Genomic DNA, 16,554 nt, shown 5'->3' with positions numbered 1-16,554 from the left:
ATGCTTACAATCTTTTTTTACCGTAACATCTGTATTGAGATAGAATTCATGTACCGAACAGTCCTCCCATTCTAAGTGTTCAGTCCAATGGTTGGGTTGTACAGATGTCACCACAATCGATTTTAAAACAATCTGTCACCCAAAAAAAGAAACCCCAGACCCTTAACAGTCACTTCCATCCAACGCCCACGGCAGCCCTGTACAAACACCAGTCTATTTTCTGCCTCTTTAGATGGGCCTATTCTAAATATTTCTTATAAATAGAATAATCTGATATGTGTTCCTTTGTGACTGACTTCTTTTACTTAACATAATGTTTTCAAATTCCATCCATGTTGTAGCGTTTATCAGTGCTTCATTTATTGTTATTGCTGAATAATATTCAAAATTAATCTGCCATATGTTGTTTATCCGGTTCATCAGTTGATTCGCATTTGGTCCCTACTGTCTGTGATGCTGCCGTGAACAGTCATGAACAAGTGTTTGTGGACATTTGCTTTAATTTCTCCAGGGGAGGGCAGAATTGCTACATGACACGGTAACCCTGTGTTTAGCCTTTTGAGGAGCTGCCAGATGGTTTCCTAAGGCAGTCGTGCCATTTTACATTCTAGTAAACAAAGGTTCTAGCTTCTGCACATCCTCACCAACACCCGTTACCGCGCGCCTTCGAGTATTCCTAGTAGTGGGTATGAAATGGCGGCTCACTGGTGTTGTTTAAACTTACGTTTTCTTGATGGTGAACATCTTTTCATATGTTTATTGGCCACTTGTATATCTTAGGATAAATGTTTTCAGATCCTTTATGATTTCTAAATTGGATTGTCTTTATTGTTGAGTTGTAGGTGTTTTTTATATATTCTATAAACAAGACTCTTATCAGATATTAATTACAAGCTTGTATGAAGCATAAAGATTTTGTAACAATAGTGAATTTAATTCACCTATTTTTTAAAAAACTTATTTATTTGAAAGGCAGAGTTACAGAGAGAAAGGGAGAGGCAGAGAAAGATCTTCCATCTGCTGGTTCACTCCCCCCAGTGGCCGCAACGGCCAGGGCTGGGCCAGGTCAAAACCATCATCCAGGTCTCCCATGTGGGTAAGGGGCCCAAATGTTTGGCCATCTTCTGCTACTTTCCCAGGCACATTAACAGGGAGCTGGATCGGAAGTGGAGCAGCCAGGAATCAAACTGGTGCCCATATGGGATGCCAGCATTGCAGTTGGCAGCTTAACCCATTGTACCGCAACGCTGGCCCCAAATTGACCTATTTTCAGCTCTCTTATCTGCTAAAAATTAAAACTCCTGAGGGACCCTATAAACTGCCTAAAATAGATATGCCAGAACTTATTTAGTGTCAAGTAATTAGATTTCAAAATAAAAAAGGAATATTTTAGTCAACTGGCTCCTCCTAGATGGTAAGTCTCTCCTTCAGATACATTAAGTGCTTTAGATTGCACATCAGCACTTTACATTTATCTTGGGTATATTTTTTCCTGTTCCTTTAAGTTTTGTTTGTTTATTTGAAAGAGTTGCAGAGAGCAGGAGACAGATTCTCCATCTGCTGGTTCACTCCCCAAATGGCTACAACAGACGAGGCTCTGCCAGGCCAAAGCCAGGAGCCGGGAACTCCATCTGGATATCCCCTGGGGATGGTGGGGACCCAAGCACTTGGGTCATATTCCACTGCTTTCCCAAGTGCATTAGCAAGGAACAGGATGAGAAGTGGAACAGCCAGGATTCAAACTGGCACTCGTATGGAATGCTGGCATTGCAGGCAGTGGCTGAACCTGCTGTGCCACAACGCCAGCCTCTACCTTGGGTATCTTTTAATTAACCTTTATTCTATGGATGAAGAATAGAATGTGGGGATGGATGTTTGATGTAGAGGTTAAGTCACTGGGTAAGATGTCCATGTCTCACATTGGAGTGCCTGGGTTCAATTCCCAGCTCTGGCTCCTGACTCCCAACCTCCTGCTAACGTGAACCCTGGGAAGCAGTGATGATAGCCCTGGTGGTTGGGTTTTTGCCACCCACATGGGAGACCTACGTTGAGTTCCCAGCTTCCGTCTTCAGCCTGGCCTGTCTCAGCCATCATGGAAATTTAGGGAGTGAGCCAGTGGATGGAAGCTCATGCATGATTGCATCTCTCTCTCTCTCTCTCCTGGATGGATGGGTGGGTGGGTGGGTGGATGGGCAGCAGACAGAATAAATACGTGCATCCCTAGAGTACCTATTTATTGAGTATTCAGATGTCTCATATGTAATTAGGGTAAACACATTAACTTTGGAAGCTAGCTGTTAAAGCCCCATTTTATGGATAAAGGTACTGAGACTTAGCGAGGTTAAGTAGTCTGCCCAGTGCAGTGAGTTGATGGCAGAGCTGTGGCTCCGAGGCCACATTGGGCACTTTCTAAGTCTTTGTGATGTTACTTGAACCTGGGCTTAACTTTTTTTTTTCCAGTTCATTTTTCTGGTTCTTTAGATGTGAATATATGCAAGTGTAAATCTAGTCACTCTGTGGTACTGGCGTTGTGCCACGGTGCAGGCCGGCCCAAGTCCCGGCTGCTCTCCTTCCAGCCCATCTCCCTGCTGATGTGCCTATGAAGGCATCAGAAGATGGCCCAACTGCTTGGGCCTCGCCACCCACGTGGATAACCCGGATGGAGTTCCTGGTTCCTGGCTTTGACCCGGCAGAGCCCTGTCCATTGTGGCCATTTGGAGAGTGAGCCAGCGGATGGAAGACCTCTCTGTGTCCCTCCCTTGCTGTCACTTTGCCTTTCAAATAAATCTTAAAAAAAAAATCTGGCTACTGTACCTGAAATGATAAATTGTAGGTAAAACAGATAATGTAAATTAACATAAATTATTATTGTTTTCATTTATTCCTTTAATATCTAGTGAGTACTCTGTGCCAAGTAATGTTCTAGGTATTTTGAAAACAGCAGTGAACAAAACGACCGAAGTGCCTGCCCTGGTTTTTTTCCTAGTAGATGAGACAGTCAAGAAACAAGACAAAGTACCTTGAGAGGGTTAGTGCTAAGGAGAGAGGAAGCCGCGGGAGGGTGGTGTTTTCAGTGTTCGGGGAGCAGGGTTGACATTTGCGGTAGAGTGGCCAGGGAAGGCCGCCTTGACCTGTGAGAAGACCGAAGGCCCAAGAGAACAGCTGTTGGACCAGTGAGGAAGAGCATTGCATGATTTCTTAGAAACCCTCCCGAGGACTGACACGTGTTCTCTGTGTGTCTGTTTTTAACAGAGGCTAGTATTACCAGCTTGAAGCAAGCTGCCCTGGTCAAAGCCCCTCTCATGCCTACTTTGAACACGATTGTGCAGTATCTAGACCTTACACCAAACCAGGAGTACTTATTTGAAAGGATCAAAGGTAACTATTGATTTGAAGAGGAAAATCTGGGAGCCTTTTCATTGTACTGGGATTTATAAATACAGGACAACAAAGAACAAACCTTGTTTTAAAATTAAACTGTGATCTTATATTTTATAAATACATATTTAATTATGGCTTCACTAAAGCTTATACTTGAACAACTTTTAGATTTTACGTGCTAAGAAATGTTAAGATAACAGTTATCCTTGAATAGGTTAATAATAATATTCTGTATAGGAATCCTAAATTTGAGCTAAACAGGCTCGTGTGAGTACTTCACTCTTTTTCTCCTCTTAGAACACCAAAGATGGTACCGCTTTGACATTCTTTATAATTCAGCATGCTTTCATAATCCTTATTCCTTCTAACTTTTAAAATTCTTGTTGCGTATGTGCCTTCCTTCTGCTTGTTGGGTTCTTAATATTCGGGAGGAAATGTGATCTTCATTTGCAAGTGCTATGGTGCTGCCTCCTCCTGACCCTAGGCTTGGATTGGGGTTCAGGAATAAGCATTTTTCATGACTTTGTAAAACCTTTCAAACACACATAACCAGGCAAGATACTGCACGTCACCCAGCCCTGACGTCCCTCACTCCCTGGGCAGCGCCTGCCCTGTCTGTACCCCCACCTGCTTAATCCCTTCTGATTTATTTAAAGCATATCCTGTATACGGATCAGTATCAGTTCATCCATAAATATTTCCCTGTGTATCTCTAAGACATAAGGCATTTCATGAAACTGATAGAACTGTATCTAGTCATATCTAGTAATTTTAGCATTTTCTTTATATTGTGAAAATTCCCAGTGTTCAAATGTCAACTTGTCTCATAAAATTTATAAATATTTTTGTTTGTTTGAATTAGGATTCAAATATCATTTGTTGTGATTGCTTGCAATATTTAAGTTTCTTTTAAACTACAGATTTCCTCACATCATTTTTTTCTTTGCGGTTTATTTGTTGAACAACTTGTTTGTCCTGTAGAGTCCCCAGAGTCTGGATTTCACTCTGCACTTCCCCATGGTGTCGTTTCACTCAACTTGGTATTTTCTCTAAAGTCAAGTTCAGTTTTTTTGGCAAGATTTCCTCGTAGATAGCAGGATATTTGTACAACCAGAAAAAGTATGTATGTCAGATGTATAGACTATGTATCAAATATTCCAAAATGTGTAAAAGAATACAGTGAACACTATACTATTAAAGATTGAAGAATTAGCATTATGTTGCCAAATTTGAGTTTCTCGCTACCTGTATTCACAAACACACATTTTGGTTTTGCTGGACCGTTTGAAGGTTCTGCCACATGGCAGGCACATGCTTCTCACATGCATTTGCAGAAAATGAGCGCATTCTCCCGCAGAAGCACTAGCAGACTGTCCGCACCTTAAACCCTGACGGCAGGTCGGTGATGCCATCCAGTATACGGTCCATATTCAAGTTTTCCTCTTGTCTGATCACTCTGAAGAATCCGTAGTTGTGGTCTTGTCCCACGTTTTGGATTTGTCTGGTTCTTCATTGTGATGTCTAACGTGCGCTTCGGCATCACACGGTTCTTTGTGTTGGGTGCTTGGGTCTGGTGTTGCGATGACGTGCTGCCCCTGCTCTCCCTGCCCCTGGCGTAATCGCAGCTGTTTCTGTTCCACCTTTGCTGTCAAGAACTTTCTCAGGGAGGCTGTATGAGCTCGTTTCGATGGAACAGAGGTGGAGACTTCAAAGGACGCAAGTGGGACACAGACCTGCCCACTGACTCTGCTGTGAGTCTGTGTTCGGTTTTTTTCAAGCTTTGTTACTGATTTATATTTTCTTATTTTTCTGTTATAAAAATAACTACCAAAAGAATTTAGAAATTAAGACAGATAGTTTATAATACCAGCACTTAACCCAAACACTGTTAATATTTTTGTGTACTTTCTTTTGTCTCCTTTATTTAGGTGGTGTCATTTTCAGTGTTTTTTTTTTTAATCATAGTTGTAATTATCTTCCATGTAAAATTATGTATCCAACTTTTTCTTCAACTTTTCAATATTTAAGTGGTTTTTTATTGTTATCATACACTGTCATTTAACCATTTTCCTATATTGGGCCTAAAAAGTTTATTTATAAAATCATACTCTTTATTTTTTGTAGTAACTATTGTGTGAAAATAAAGTTTTAAATATTGATATTCAAATTGAGAATTAAATGCTTATGTATTCTTGGTTTTGCTGTTAATTCTATGAGTATGAATGACCCACTTAACAGATGAACAGTTTTTCTAGGGTTGCTATGAGAAACAAAAAATGAAGGATAAATATTTATAGAATAGAAGCCTGGCATTTAAACTAACCTGCCACACACGCACACACACACACACACACACAGGTAGTGGCAACTCTGTAAGCTGGAATATTTAAACTTTTTCAATTTGAAAAGAAAACCTCATCAAAATACAGACTGATTTGATAGTGAATGTATTCTATTATACTTTTCAGTGGATTCTCTGAATTAAGCCTGGCTTCACCTCTTAAACATACTGAATTCCTTTATGATAAAAGAGATTCTACTATTGAATTCCATTTGTTAATATAACATTTTTGATTAAAATCGGTATGTTGTCTGAATTATGTTTTATCTTTTTTATTTTGTAGATTTTTTTTTTTTTTTTTTTTTTTTTTTTAACAGGCAGAGTGGACAGTGAGAGAGAGAGACAGAGAGAAAGGTCTTCCTTTTGCCGTTGGTTCACCCTCCAATGGCCGCCGCAGCCAGCACGCTGCGGCCGGCGCACCGCGCTGATCCAAAGCCAGGAGCCAGGTGCTTCTCCTGGTCTCCCAGGGGTGCAGGGCCCAAGGACTTGGGCCATCCTCCACTGCACTCCCTGGCCACAGCAGAGAGCTGGCCTGGAAGAGGGGCAACCGGGACAGACTCCGGCGCCCCAACCGGGACTAGAACCCGGTGTGCCGGCGCCGCTAGGCGGAGGATTAGCCTAGTGAGCCGCGGCGCCGGCCTGTAGATTTCATTTTATAAATAGACCACTTGAAAGCATATTTGCTAATTCTCTTTTTTAGGGAAAGTTTTTTCATTAGAATAATTTCAGTACAGACTTCTGTGAAAAGACTGAGCTGGGTTTTCGTGCTGACTGTGAGCGGCTGTTTCTTGTCTTCAGATCATCATGCATGTCTTCTGCACCTACCTCGACTCCAGGTTGCCTCCGCATCCTAAGTACCCTGACGGGAAAACGTTCACCTCTCAGCACTTGGTTCAGACCCCAAACAAGCCAGGTATGAGGGCTCTCCTACAGGAATGGGGTGAGGTTTTCACATGAAACAGCTCTAGTGGCCCAGTTTTTAATGTGACATGTTTCCTTTACAGATGTTACAAATGAGAATGTCTTTTGCATTTATCAGAGTACTATCAACCCTCCCCATTACGAGCTCATCTACCAGCGCCATGTCTACAATCTTCCAAAGGTATTTCTGTGTATACAGGTTGCTCTTGGGGAACGTCACAGATGTCTTTCCTTCGTAAAGATTTTAGAGCCTGCATTTAGCCGAGACGCCCGCATCTCACATCAGAATGCCTGGGTTTGATGTCCAGCCGCAGCTCCTGGCTCCAGTTCCCTGCCAGAGCAGACCATGGAGGCAGTGGGGATGGCTCAGATAATGGTTCCTGGCAGCCTTGTGGGGGGCCTGGATTGTGTTTCTGACTCCCAGCTCCAACGCAAGGCCAGCCCCAACCCTGACTCTTACAGGAATTTAGGTAGTAAACCAGAGGATGGGCGCTCGCTTGCTCTCTTTCAGCTCTCTTTGTATGTCTCTCTGCTTCACAGGTTAGAAGAAAAAAAAATCAGAATCTCTCTTGTGTGTAGAGTAGGTAGTAAACTTTTTTTAAAGTTAGGGGAAATTAGGACGAGTGTTGATACGGCAGGTAAAGCCACCACTTTGTACACCTGCATCCCGTACTGGAGTGCCAGGGATTGAGTCCCACATCTGCTTCCAATCCAGCTTCCTGCTTCTGTCCCTGGGAGGCAGCAGTATCCACATATCTGCTGTTCTGCCACACATGGGAGACCCTGGCTCCTGTCTTTGGTCTGGCCCAGCCCTGGCTATTGTAGGCATTTGGGGAGTGAACAGATGGAAGCTATCTTTCTAACTCCCTCTCTCATTCTGTTAGATCTGCCTTTCAAATAAATGAATCATTTTTAAGAGTGGGGGGGAGGGGGTGGTGGCGTGTTGACACAGTGGATAAATCCACTGCCTGCAGCCCTGGCATCCCAAAAGGGCTCCGGTTCAAGTCCTGACTGCTGCAGCTTCTTGCTAATGTGCCTGGAAAAGCAGCAGAGGATGGCCCACGTGTTGGGGACCCAGGGGATGCTCCTGGCTTTAACCTGCTCCAGCCCTGGCTGTTGTGGCCATTTAGGGAGTCAGCCAGCAAAGCTTGCTCTCTCTCAATCCCTCTGTAATTCTGCCTATCGAATAAAAAAAATCTTTTTTTTAAAGTTGGGAGAAATGTTTCCTATATTTTTTTATTATTTTATTTATTTATTTGAAAGGTAGAGTTACAGACAAAGAAAGGGAGAGACAGAAAGGTCTTCCATCCACTGGTTGATTCCCTAAATGGCCACAACGGCCAGAGCCCAGCCTATCCAAAGCCAGGATCTGGGAGCTTCTTCCAGGTGTCCCATGTAGTTGCAGGGGCCCAAGCACTTGGGCCATCTTCCATTGTCTTCCCAGGCCATACACAGAGAGATGGATGGGAAGAGGAGCAGCTGGGACACGAACCAGCTGCCCATATGGGAAGTGGCACCATAAGCAGAGGCATAGCCCCCTATATATTATTTTTACTGTGGAGCCAGTGCTGTGGCACAGCAGGTTAAGCCACAGCCTGCAGTGCTGGCTTCCTATATGTGTGCTCATTCGACTCAACAACTGTTCCACTTCCAATCCAGCTCCCTGCTGATGCACCTAGGAAAGCCAGTCCCTGGGCCCCTGCACTAACATGGGAGACCTGGAAGAAGCTCCCACGTGGGAGAAACAAAGACAGAGACAGATTTCGTTGGTTGGTTCACTGCCCCCAATGGCCCAGCCCAGGCTAAAGCCTGGAGCCAGGAACTCCCATCTGGGTCTCCCACATGGATGGCAGAGACTCAGGTACTTGAGCTATCATCCACTGCTCCTCGGGTACTTTAGCAGGGATCTAGATCCAAAATGGAGTAGCTGGGACTTGAACTGGGACTCTGATGTGGTGGCACCATAATGCCCACCCCCTTGTACTTTGTTTAAAGATTTATTTATTTGAAAGGCAGAGTTACAGAGAGGCAGAAGCAAAGAGAGAAGTCTTCCATCCACTGGTTCAATCCCCAAATGGCCACAGTGGCTGGAGCTGGGCCAATTCGAAGCTAAGAGCCAGGAGCTTCTTCTGGGTCTATCAAGAAGATGCAGGGACCCAAGGACCACAGCTGGATCAGAAGTGGACCAGCTGGGACTCTTCCTTTTTTCTTTTTTTTAAAGTAACACTATCAGGGCCGGCGCTATGGTGCAATAGGTTAAAGCCCTGGCCAGTAGTGCTGGCATCCAATATGGGCGCCAGTTCAAGTCCTGGCTACTCCACTTCCAATTCAGCTTCCTAGCAATGCGCCTGGGAAAGCAGTGGACGATGGCCCAAGTCCTTGGGCCTCTGCACCCACATGGGAGACCTGGAAGAGGCTCCTGGCTTCCGATGGGCTTAGCTTTACCCTTTGTGGCCATTTGGGGAGTAAACCAGTGGACGGAAGCCCTCACTCTGTCTGTCTCTACCTTTCTCTGTAACTCTGTCTTCCAAATAAATAAAATAAATAATAATACTATCTTGTAAAAATCACACGAACCCTTAGACTCTTGAGTAAAAACACCATAAATCAAGGGGCAGACATTTGGCCTAGAGGTTAGGATGCCTATGTCCCATATCAAAGTGCCTGGGTTTTGAGTCCTGCCTCCACTCTTATTCTTGATCTTAGCTGAAAGGCCGAGAAGTGATCCACTCCTGATTCTATCATCCTGCTGATGTGTACCCTGGGGGGCAGCAGGTGATAATGGTTTGTGTAATTTTGTCCCTGCCACCCACTTAGAGACCTGGGTTGAGTTCCCAACTGCTACTTTGTCCTGATCCAGCCCTGGCTGTTGGGGGCATATAGGAAGTGAACCAGTGAATCGCAGCTCTCTTTCTTTGCTTCTGGAATAAAGGAAATAGCATTATTCAGAGTAAGCAAGTAGACGTTCATCAGCAAATTGAAAATATGAATTAGCTGCTTTGGCAGAACAACAATTAGTTGGCTTTAAGGATCATGGCAGAGCGAGCTAAAATACCCTGTGTGACAACAGCATCCCAGCTGGAGTGCCATTCAGGTCCCTGCTGCTGCGTGTCTGATCAGGCTCCTTGACAGTGAGCCTGGGAAAGCAGTGGAAGATGGCCCAAGTACCTGGGTCCCTGCCGCCCTATGGGAGACCCAGAGGCTCCTGGTTTAGGACAGGCCCAGCCCCCACTATTACGGTCATTTGGGGAGTGAACCAGCAGATGGAAGATCTCAATCTCAGACTCTCTCTCCCTCTCTCTCTCTCTCAAATAAATATTTTTTTAAAAACCAGATGGCTTTATGTGTTCCCGTGGCGTCCTACACCTCGCAGAAGGTTCGTCACAGGCTATTGCAATCCCTGGTGTACTGCCTGCCTTTCCTACCAGCTCTGAGCTCGCTTATTACGTGGATCCTTTGTCATTCACCAGTGTTCCCACTTCTACACAGGGTTGAGGCCCTTTGGTTAATGAAATTCTGAATTAGGAGGAATTCTGAGTTAGTAGGATGTGGTTTGGTAAGACCTGTAATCACCTACTAGCCTGAAGCTTTCTGGTCTGGTTGAGTATTGTGTTCTTTCTTGTCTTTGTTCCAGGGCAGAAATAATATGTTCCACACGTTGTTAATGTTCCTCTACATCATAAAGACCAGAGAGTCAGGAATGCTTGGGTAGGTGTTTGTGCTGTGTAACAACGGAAGTTCTCGGTTTGTTAACTCTTTCTCTTCCAGTGTTAAGATTCTGCAGAAGGCAGCATCCTATAACTGAAAACACTCATGGAATGATCAGGAGTAAGTACAGAAGAAATAGAGTGTCTCCTTAATAATTTTATACATTTGACTGAGTGGTTACCGTGGGTTAAATATATTGTTAAAATTAGTTTTACCCATTTATTTTTACTTTTTAAGGAATCTACAAGGAGTTTTCCCCTTTTTTTTCTTTCTTCTTTCTTTTTTTTTTTTTTTTTTTTTTTTTTTTTTTTTTTTGAGATGCAAACAGAGTGCTCCCATCTGGCAACTCCCCAGATGCCCCAACTTCCAGGGTTGGGCCAGACCAGGGAGCCCAGGACTCAATCGGGGTTTCCCGTACAGGGGTCAGGAATGCAGTGACTTAGGCCACCATTGCTGCTTCCTTGCGTCTGCATTAGAAGGAAGCCAGAGTTGGTCTGGAGGTGGGCATCAAACCCAGGCACTCCAATATGGGTAACCAGTGTATTAACATCCTACCTGCTAGGCCAGTACCCACCCCAGGAAATTGGAAATGATTTATGTGGCTCACATCGGCAGCTCATATGATCTTCTGTCTAGCACTGCTCTGGAGAAAGCAAAGCTCCTGTCCTTTATTGGATGTAAAGGTTAAAAGAGACATGAACAGAAGTGTATAAACAATCACAAGCATTTACCAGCGTCTTTAATTGCATATTTTTTGATGTAAAGAAATTTTAAATAGGAAACTCAGTTTTGTAAGCCATTTAAACTAATATAGCTCTTTTATTTTTTAATTACAAAAGTAAGGCATGCTTAGTAGAAAAATGTTTGAATAGTACAGCAGTGTATCAGCTGTACAATGGAAACTGTTTTCATCGGCCTAAGTCCCAGTCCCCCCATAGCACCTGATGTCAGCAGTTTCAGGCTCGTGTCTCCAGGATGCTTTCTTCTTATTTTTGATTTTCACTTTGCTTTACTGATTACTTCTGACCTCTTATTTTTTATTTTTTTATTTTTTGACAGGCAGAATGGATAGTGAGAGAGAGAGACAGAGAGAAAGGTCTTCCTTTACCGTTGGTTCACCCTCCAATGGCCGCGGCCGGCGCACCGCGCTGATCTGATGGCAGGTACTTCTCCTGGTCTCCCATGGGGTGCAGGGCCCAAGCACTTGGGCCATCCTCCACTGCACTCCCTGGCCACAGCAGAGAGCTGGCCTGGAAGAGGGGCAACCGGGACAGAATCCGGCGCCCCGACCGGGACTAGAACCCAGTGTGCCGGCGCCGCAAGGTGGAGGATTAGCCTAGTGAGCCGCGGCACCGGCCCATGACCTCTTATTTTTTTTAAAGATTCATTTATTTGAAAGAGTGAAAGAGAGAGAGGTCTTCCATCAATTGGTTCACTTTCCAAATAGCTACAACAGCCAGGGCTGGGCCAGGCCAAAGCCAGGAACCAGAACTGCCTGTGGGTATTCCATGTGGATGGCAGGAACCTAAGTACTTGGGCCAGCATCTCTTCTTTCCCATAGCATTAGCAGGAAACGATTGGAAGCAGAGGCAGGACTTAATCCCAAGTGCTCTGATATGGGTGTGGGCATTTCAAGTGGTGGCTTAACCCGACGCACCACAGTGTCCACCCCTGTGACCCGATTTTTAATCTTTTTTCTTTTCTTTTCTTTTCTTTTTTTTTTTTTTTTAAGATAATTTGGGGATGGCAATATGGTATAGCAGGTTAAGCCATTGCCTGCAGCACTGGCATCCTATTTGGGCACCAGTTCAAATCCTGGCTGCTCCACTTCCAATCCAGCTCCCTAGTAATGTGCCTGGGAAAGCAGCAGAAATGACGCAAGTGCTTGGGCCCCTGAACCCAAGTGAGAGACTTGGAAACGGCTCCTGGCTTCGGCCTGGCCCAGCCCTGGTTGTTGTGACCATTTGGGGAGGGAACCAATAGATGGAAGACCCCTCCCTCCCTCCCTCCCTCCCTCTCTCCCCCCCCCTCTTTACCCCCTCCCCCCCCCCGTCACTCTGCCTTTCAAATAAATATTTTTAAAAAGATTTTATTTACATGAACGGCAGAGTGACAGGGAGAGAAAGTGATCTTCCATCTACTAGTACTAGTTCACTTGTCAAACAGCCATACTGCTGGGGCTGGGCCAGGCCAAAGCCAGGAGCCCTGAACTCTATCCACATCTACCACATGTGAGGCCGGGGCCCAAGCTTGGGTTCTCTTCACTACTTTCCCAGGTGCATTAGCAGAGAGCTGGATCGGAAGTGGAACCGCTGGAACTTGAACCAGCACTAATATTGGATGCCAGCATTGCAGGCAGTGGGTTAACCTGCTATGCCAAATGTTTCATATGTTGGACATTTTCCTATGTCAAAAAGAAATTCTTTTTCTAAAACTTTTGAGGATTATGAATATGTGTATATATATTTATTAGGTAGAATATGTTGGAATTATGTTTGTAATTATTGTTTATAGTGTTCAGCTATTTTGAAGTGAAGTATTAACTTAGAAACATTTTAAATAAATAACTTATAGTTTTATTTGAAAATTTATATTTTATTTATAGGTCCAAATTGATGTTTTGGTGCAGAAATGATTGGTCATGATAGAAGTTGGTGTTGAGTGCCATATATAATTTGTAATTTACATTGAAATGAAAACTTGGAAAGTGGTTAGTGGGGCGGTAATTTACTCAGAGGCCAAAAGGAATTTATAAATTTTGGAATTCTCTCTCTCTCCCTCTCTCTCTCTCACTTAATTTAATTTTTATTTATTTGAGACAGAGACAGACCAAACAGGAGCTTAGTCTAGATCTTCCCCTTGGGTGGCAGAGGCCCAGCCACTTGAGCCATCATCATCTGCTGTCTCCCTGAGCGCGTGTTAGCAGGAAACTGGAACCAGAAGCAGAGCCGGGACTGGAACCCGGGCACTCCAGTGTCCTCTGTGGGCATGTTAACGAGCAGGCCAAAAGGCCTGCCCCTCCTCCTCTCTTAATGAGTGACTAGCTTGGAAAATGAAACATTTTAGACTGAAATTAATGTTTTACTTATTTGTGTTTTTTTAACCAGGGGAAAAACTTAGAAAATATTAACCTCTTAATATGACTGATTAACATATTCTAAAACAAATGTTTTGTTAAAAACCCCTGTCCTGTAACAAAAGCATTGAGTGGCTCAGATATAGTCCATTGGGAATCGTAACCATAAAGCTGTAGATTATTATCAGTTTAGTGCCAGATGTTTGTAGTCACTGAGTTTAGATGAATGTCTTACTTCCAAAAGAAAAAAAAATCTAGACTCCACAGTAATTCAAATGTTTTATTCAGCAAAAGGCATCAAATAAACTTTACTGCCGACTGATAGACTGAGCCCAAACATACTATAATACATACAGCAAACCCAGGTTAGTATTTGTCATCTATGAAGAACACATAATGGCATCAACTAGAAAAGAAAATACAGACAAATGAGAAAGACACGAAGACCTTTTCACGGAAAAGCGTCCTGCAGGTCTAGTAAAACACTGGCTGTGGGCGAGCCAAAGCTCAGACACAGCGTCTCCATCGGGAATAATCCTTCCCGGTGTTGAGGCGAGTGTTGGACAAAATGAGAAAACATTGTTAGCAGAAGTTTCCAGTTTTGAAAGGACTTTTTGGCAGCATTGCCATGTTTTAAATTTTTATCAGAATTACTGTGTTCTCATAGTGTAAGAAGTGACAGGGCTAAGGCAGTCCCTTAAACGTGAGCTTTTTCTCCTGGGATCACTCTCATGGTTCCAGCAATACAGGTGTGCAGCTCTGTCGTCTGGTTTGGATATTGTCTGTTAACTTCTTGTTTCTCTAGATGAGAATTTATCCCTCTTCTCCCTTCGTACTCCCTTCGTACTTTGAATGGTTATACCACCCTCTGGAGTGGTTTGTCTTTTTATTATATGCAGTATGGTTTAGTTAAGATACGTTAATAAAATACAGATACAGACTCACTCTAGCAACCCTGATTAGTGAATTCATCATTCAGGTCAAATAGGTAATCATGAGGCCCGTGTGCTCCATTTTCTAAAGTTGACACTTTACTTTCACCTCACTTCTGAAATCATTCTGTTAGCACTTTCTATTATCTGGGGTAATAGTTCTTGAAGTCCACTGAAAAATTAATTTCCAACACTCCATAAATCTATTCTAAAGTTGGGTTTTAAGCACAGTTCAGAACACAATTACTGTTACTAGAATTCACCTGATAAACCATATGTAACATAATTCATTGCAGAATCACATTAAATGTCATCAATTAAACATGTTCTCCTTATAAACACTTGTTTTCATTATTAGAAAAAGGCCTTAAGTGCTTGGCAAGCAATTCTGCTAAAACTTTTTCTTTCTCTTTATAGGAGAGTTAATCTCGGCCTATCCGGTGTGAATATTTTGTGGATCTTTGGAGAGTAGCGAGTCGTTTAATTCCAAACATTTGGACTTTCATTTCACTGAAGCAGAATAAGCCTGTATGTGTTGTGTCCTGAAATAAGATACCACGCACACGTCGCGGACTTGCCGCCACTGTGCAGCTCCCATGTGTCGTCCAGCCCGTAGCCGGACACCCTGCCTTTGCCTTTCTGTTACATTGCAGAAGTTTAGTCGACTATAAAACTACAACCCTTTGGATTTTTGTTGATGCTAAATATATAATACAGTTCCCCTTTAACTAAATAGAGCCCTTTTTCATTATCACCCACACATGAAATCATCCACTTGACTCTTCAGGACACCGCAAAAAGTTTGTTAGGGTAAGTGTTCGAAAGAAAAGTATGAATTCAGCTTTTTGAATCTCTGTGTCTCTCATTTTTTGTAAGTCAGCCCCCAAGTCCCGTCTTCAAAGAAAGGAGATTGACTTAGAAGTAATGTATTAGCCCATGGATATTTTTTAAATGCGGGTAAAAGAGGTTTGACGTACTGTGTTTTTAAAAATCACCTCTTGGATAAAATGTCACTGGTAGAATTAAACTACTTGGGTTTTAGTGAAAAGTTTGAGACGTCAGGAAAACCCCCCATTTGGTTTTAGAAGCCCAGTTCTGTTGTTCTGTAACGTTGCGTTATTCTAGAACGGCCTTCTGTGAGACGTTATTCTAGAACGGCCTTCTGTGAGATCACACTGAGGCCCCTGCTGTGTAACTTTACTAGGGAGAGTGCTCAGACTGGAGAGGAGAGGTTACCAGGCCTGTCAGGTTGCCTCTGTCTGGGTTTTCTGTAAATACTTGCATAGGCAGAAGTTGCGTGTTCTTGATCGACATTGACGGCTTCCGCTGTTTCATAGAAACTTGAAAGCAGCTAACACCAGGCCTTTGTGAATGACCATGCGTCAGGATTGCTACGCATACCGTTTTGTGTAATTTGTCAAGTCTTTTTCATAAGTTACTCCCATATTTTGAAAGAGGATCTCCAAATAAAAGTAACTTCCCGTATTTTAACTGCTTTTGATATTTGTTTAAAAACATTTAATTAAACATGTTATGTGTGAGAACATGTTAAAATCGCAGTCTGTAATTTCAGGAGTTAAGGAAGATGGCATGCAGTACAGCTGCGACGCTGTTAAGCTGTATGCTGTGTGTACTTTATTAAGCATTAAGAAGAAAATACACAAGTGAAAAAGGTCTTTTTTTCTTTAAGGGACTGAAGGTAGCTTTTAGCTCAAAAATGCAAAGCTGTAATGTTTTAGCTGACTATCTGAAAGTACGAAAGGACTTGGGATACACACTAAAAAGGAAAAGTTTTCGTTTACATACGAAGTGAAGTGTGGGTTCCTGCACCCGGGGTAGCTTTTTTGCTTGTTAACTTTTCTTTACAGATGTTTGAGCCAGTCTGTACTTAAATAATCATTTTCTTAATAGAAGAAAACCTTTTGGGTTTTTCTTTGTAAAGATTTATTTGAAAGGCAGAGTTAGAGAAAGACAGAGATCTTCCATCTGCTGGTTCACTCCCCAAATGGCCACAATGGCCAGGGCTGGGCCAGGCCAAAGCCGGAAGCCTAGAACTCCATCCAGGCCTCCCACGTAGGTGAAGCAGCCCAGGCATTTGGGCCGTCTCCCTCTGCTTTCCCAGGACATTAGCAGTGGAGCAGCCAGGACTTGAACCGGCACCCATGTGGGATGCCGTCATTTCAGGGCGCAGCTTA

The 16,554-nt window shown here is 43.3% G+C and overlaps 1 protein-coding gene across 7 annotated transcripts in view; it reads left to right on the top strand.

Annotated features, from left to right (window-relative positions):
- TMEM209 (transmembrane protein 209) overlaps positions 1-15,850 on the top strand; it is a 39,675-nt gene extending 23,825 nt beyond the window's left edge. For 2 of the 7 annotated variants that reach the window (XM_051848953.2, XM_051848954.2), the window contains exons 10-16: positions 3,253-3,378; positions 5,035-5,132; positions 6,521-6,635; positions 6,727-6,824; positions 10,278-10,351; positions 11,415-11,514; positions 14,777-15,850. In XM_051848953.2, coding sequence (XP_051704913.1) covers positions 3,253-3,378; positions 5,035-5,132; positions 6,521-6,635; positions 6,727-6,824; positions 10,278-10,351; positions 11,415-11,508 — 605 coding nt within the window. In that variant the 3' untranslated portion in view covers positions 11,509-11,514; positions 14,777-15,850. Of the gene's footprint in view, positions 1-3,252; positions 3,379-5,034; positions 5,133-6,520; positions 6,636-6,726; positions 6,825-10,277; positions 10,472-11,410; positions 11,515-14,776 lie in introns of all 7 variants that reach the window. The other 5 variants (XM_008258196.4, XM_070071308.1, XR_011387449.1 and 2 more) reach the window with 4 other exon arrangements.
- The last annotated feature ends 704 nt before the right edge of the window (positions 15,851-16,554 follow it).

The sequence above is a fragment of the Oryctolagus cuniculus genome, chromosome 3 (assembly GCF_964237555.1).
Source record: "Oryctolagus cuniculus chromosome 3, mOryCun1.1, whole genome shotgun sequence".
Classification (NCBI taxonomy): Eukaryota; Metazoa; Chordata; class Mammalia; order Lagomorpha; family Leporidae; genus Oryctolagus; species Oryctolagus cuniculus.
Note: the sequence above shows the minus strand (reverse complement) of the source record. Positions and strands in the feature narration are given on the sequence as shown.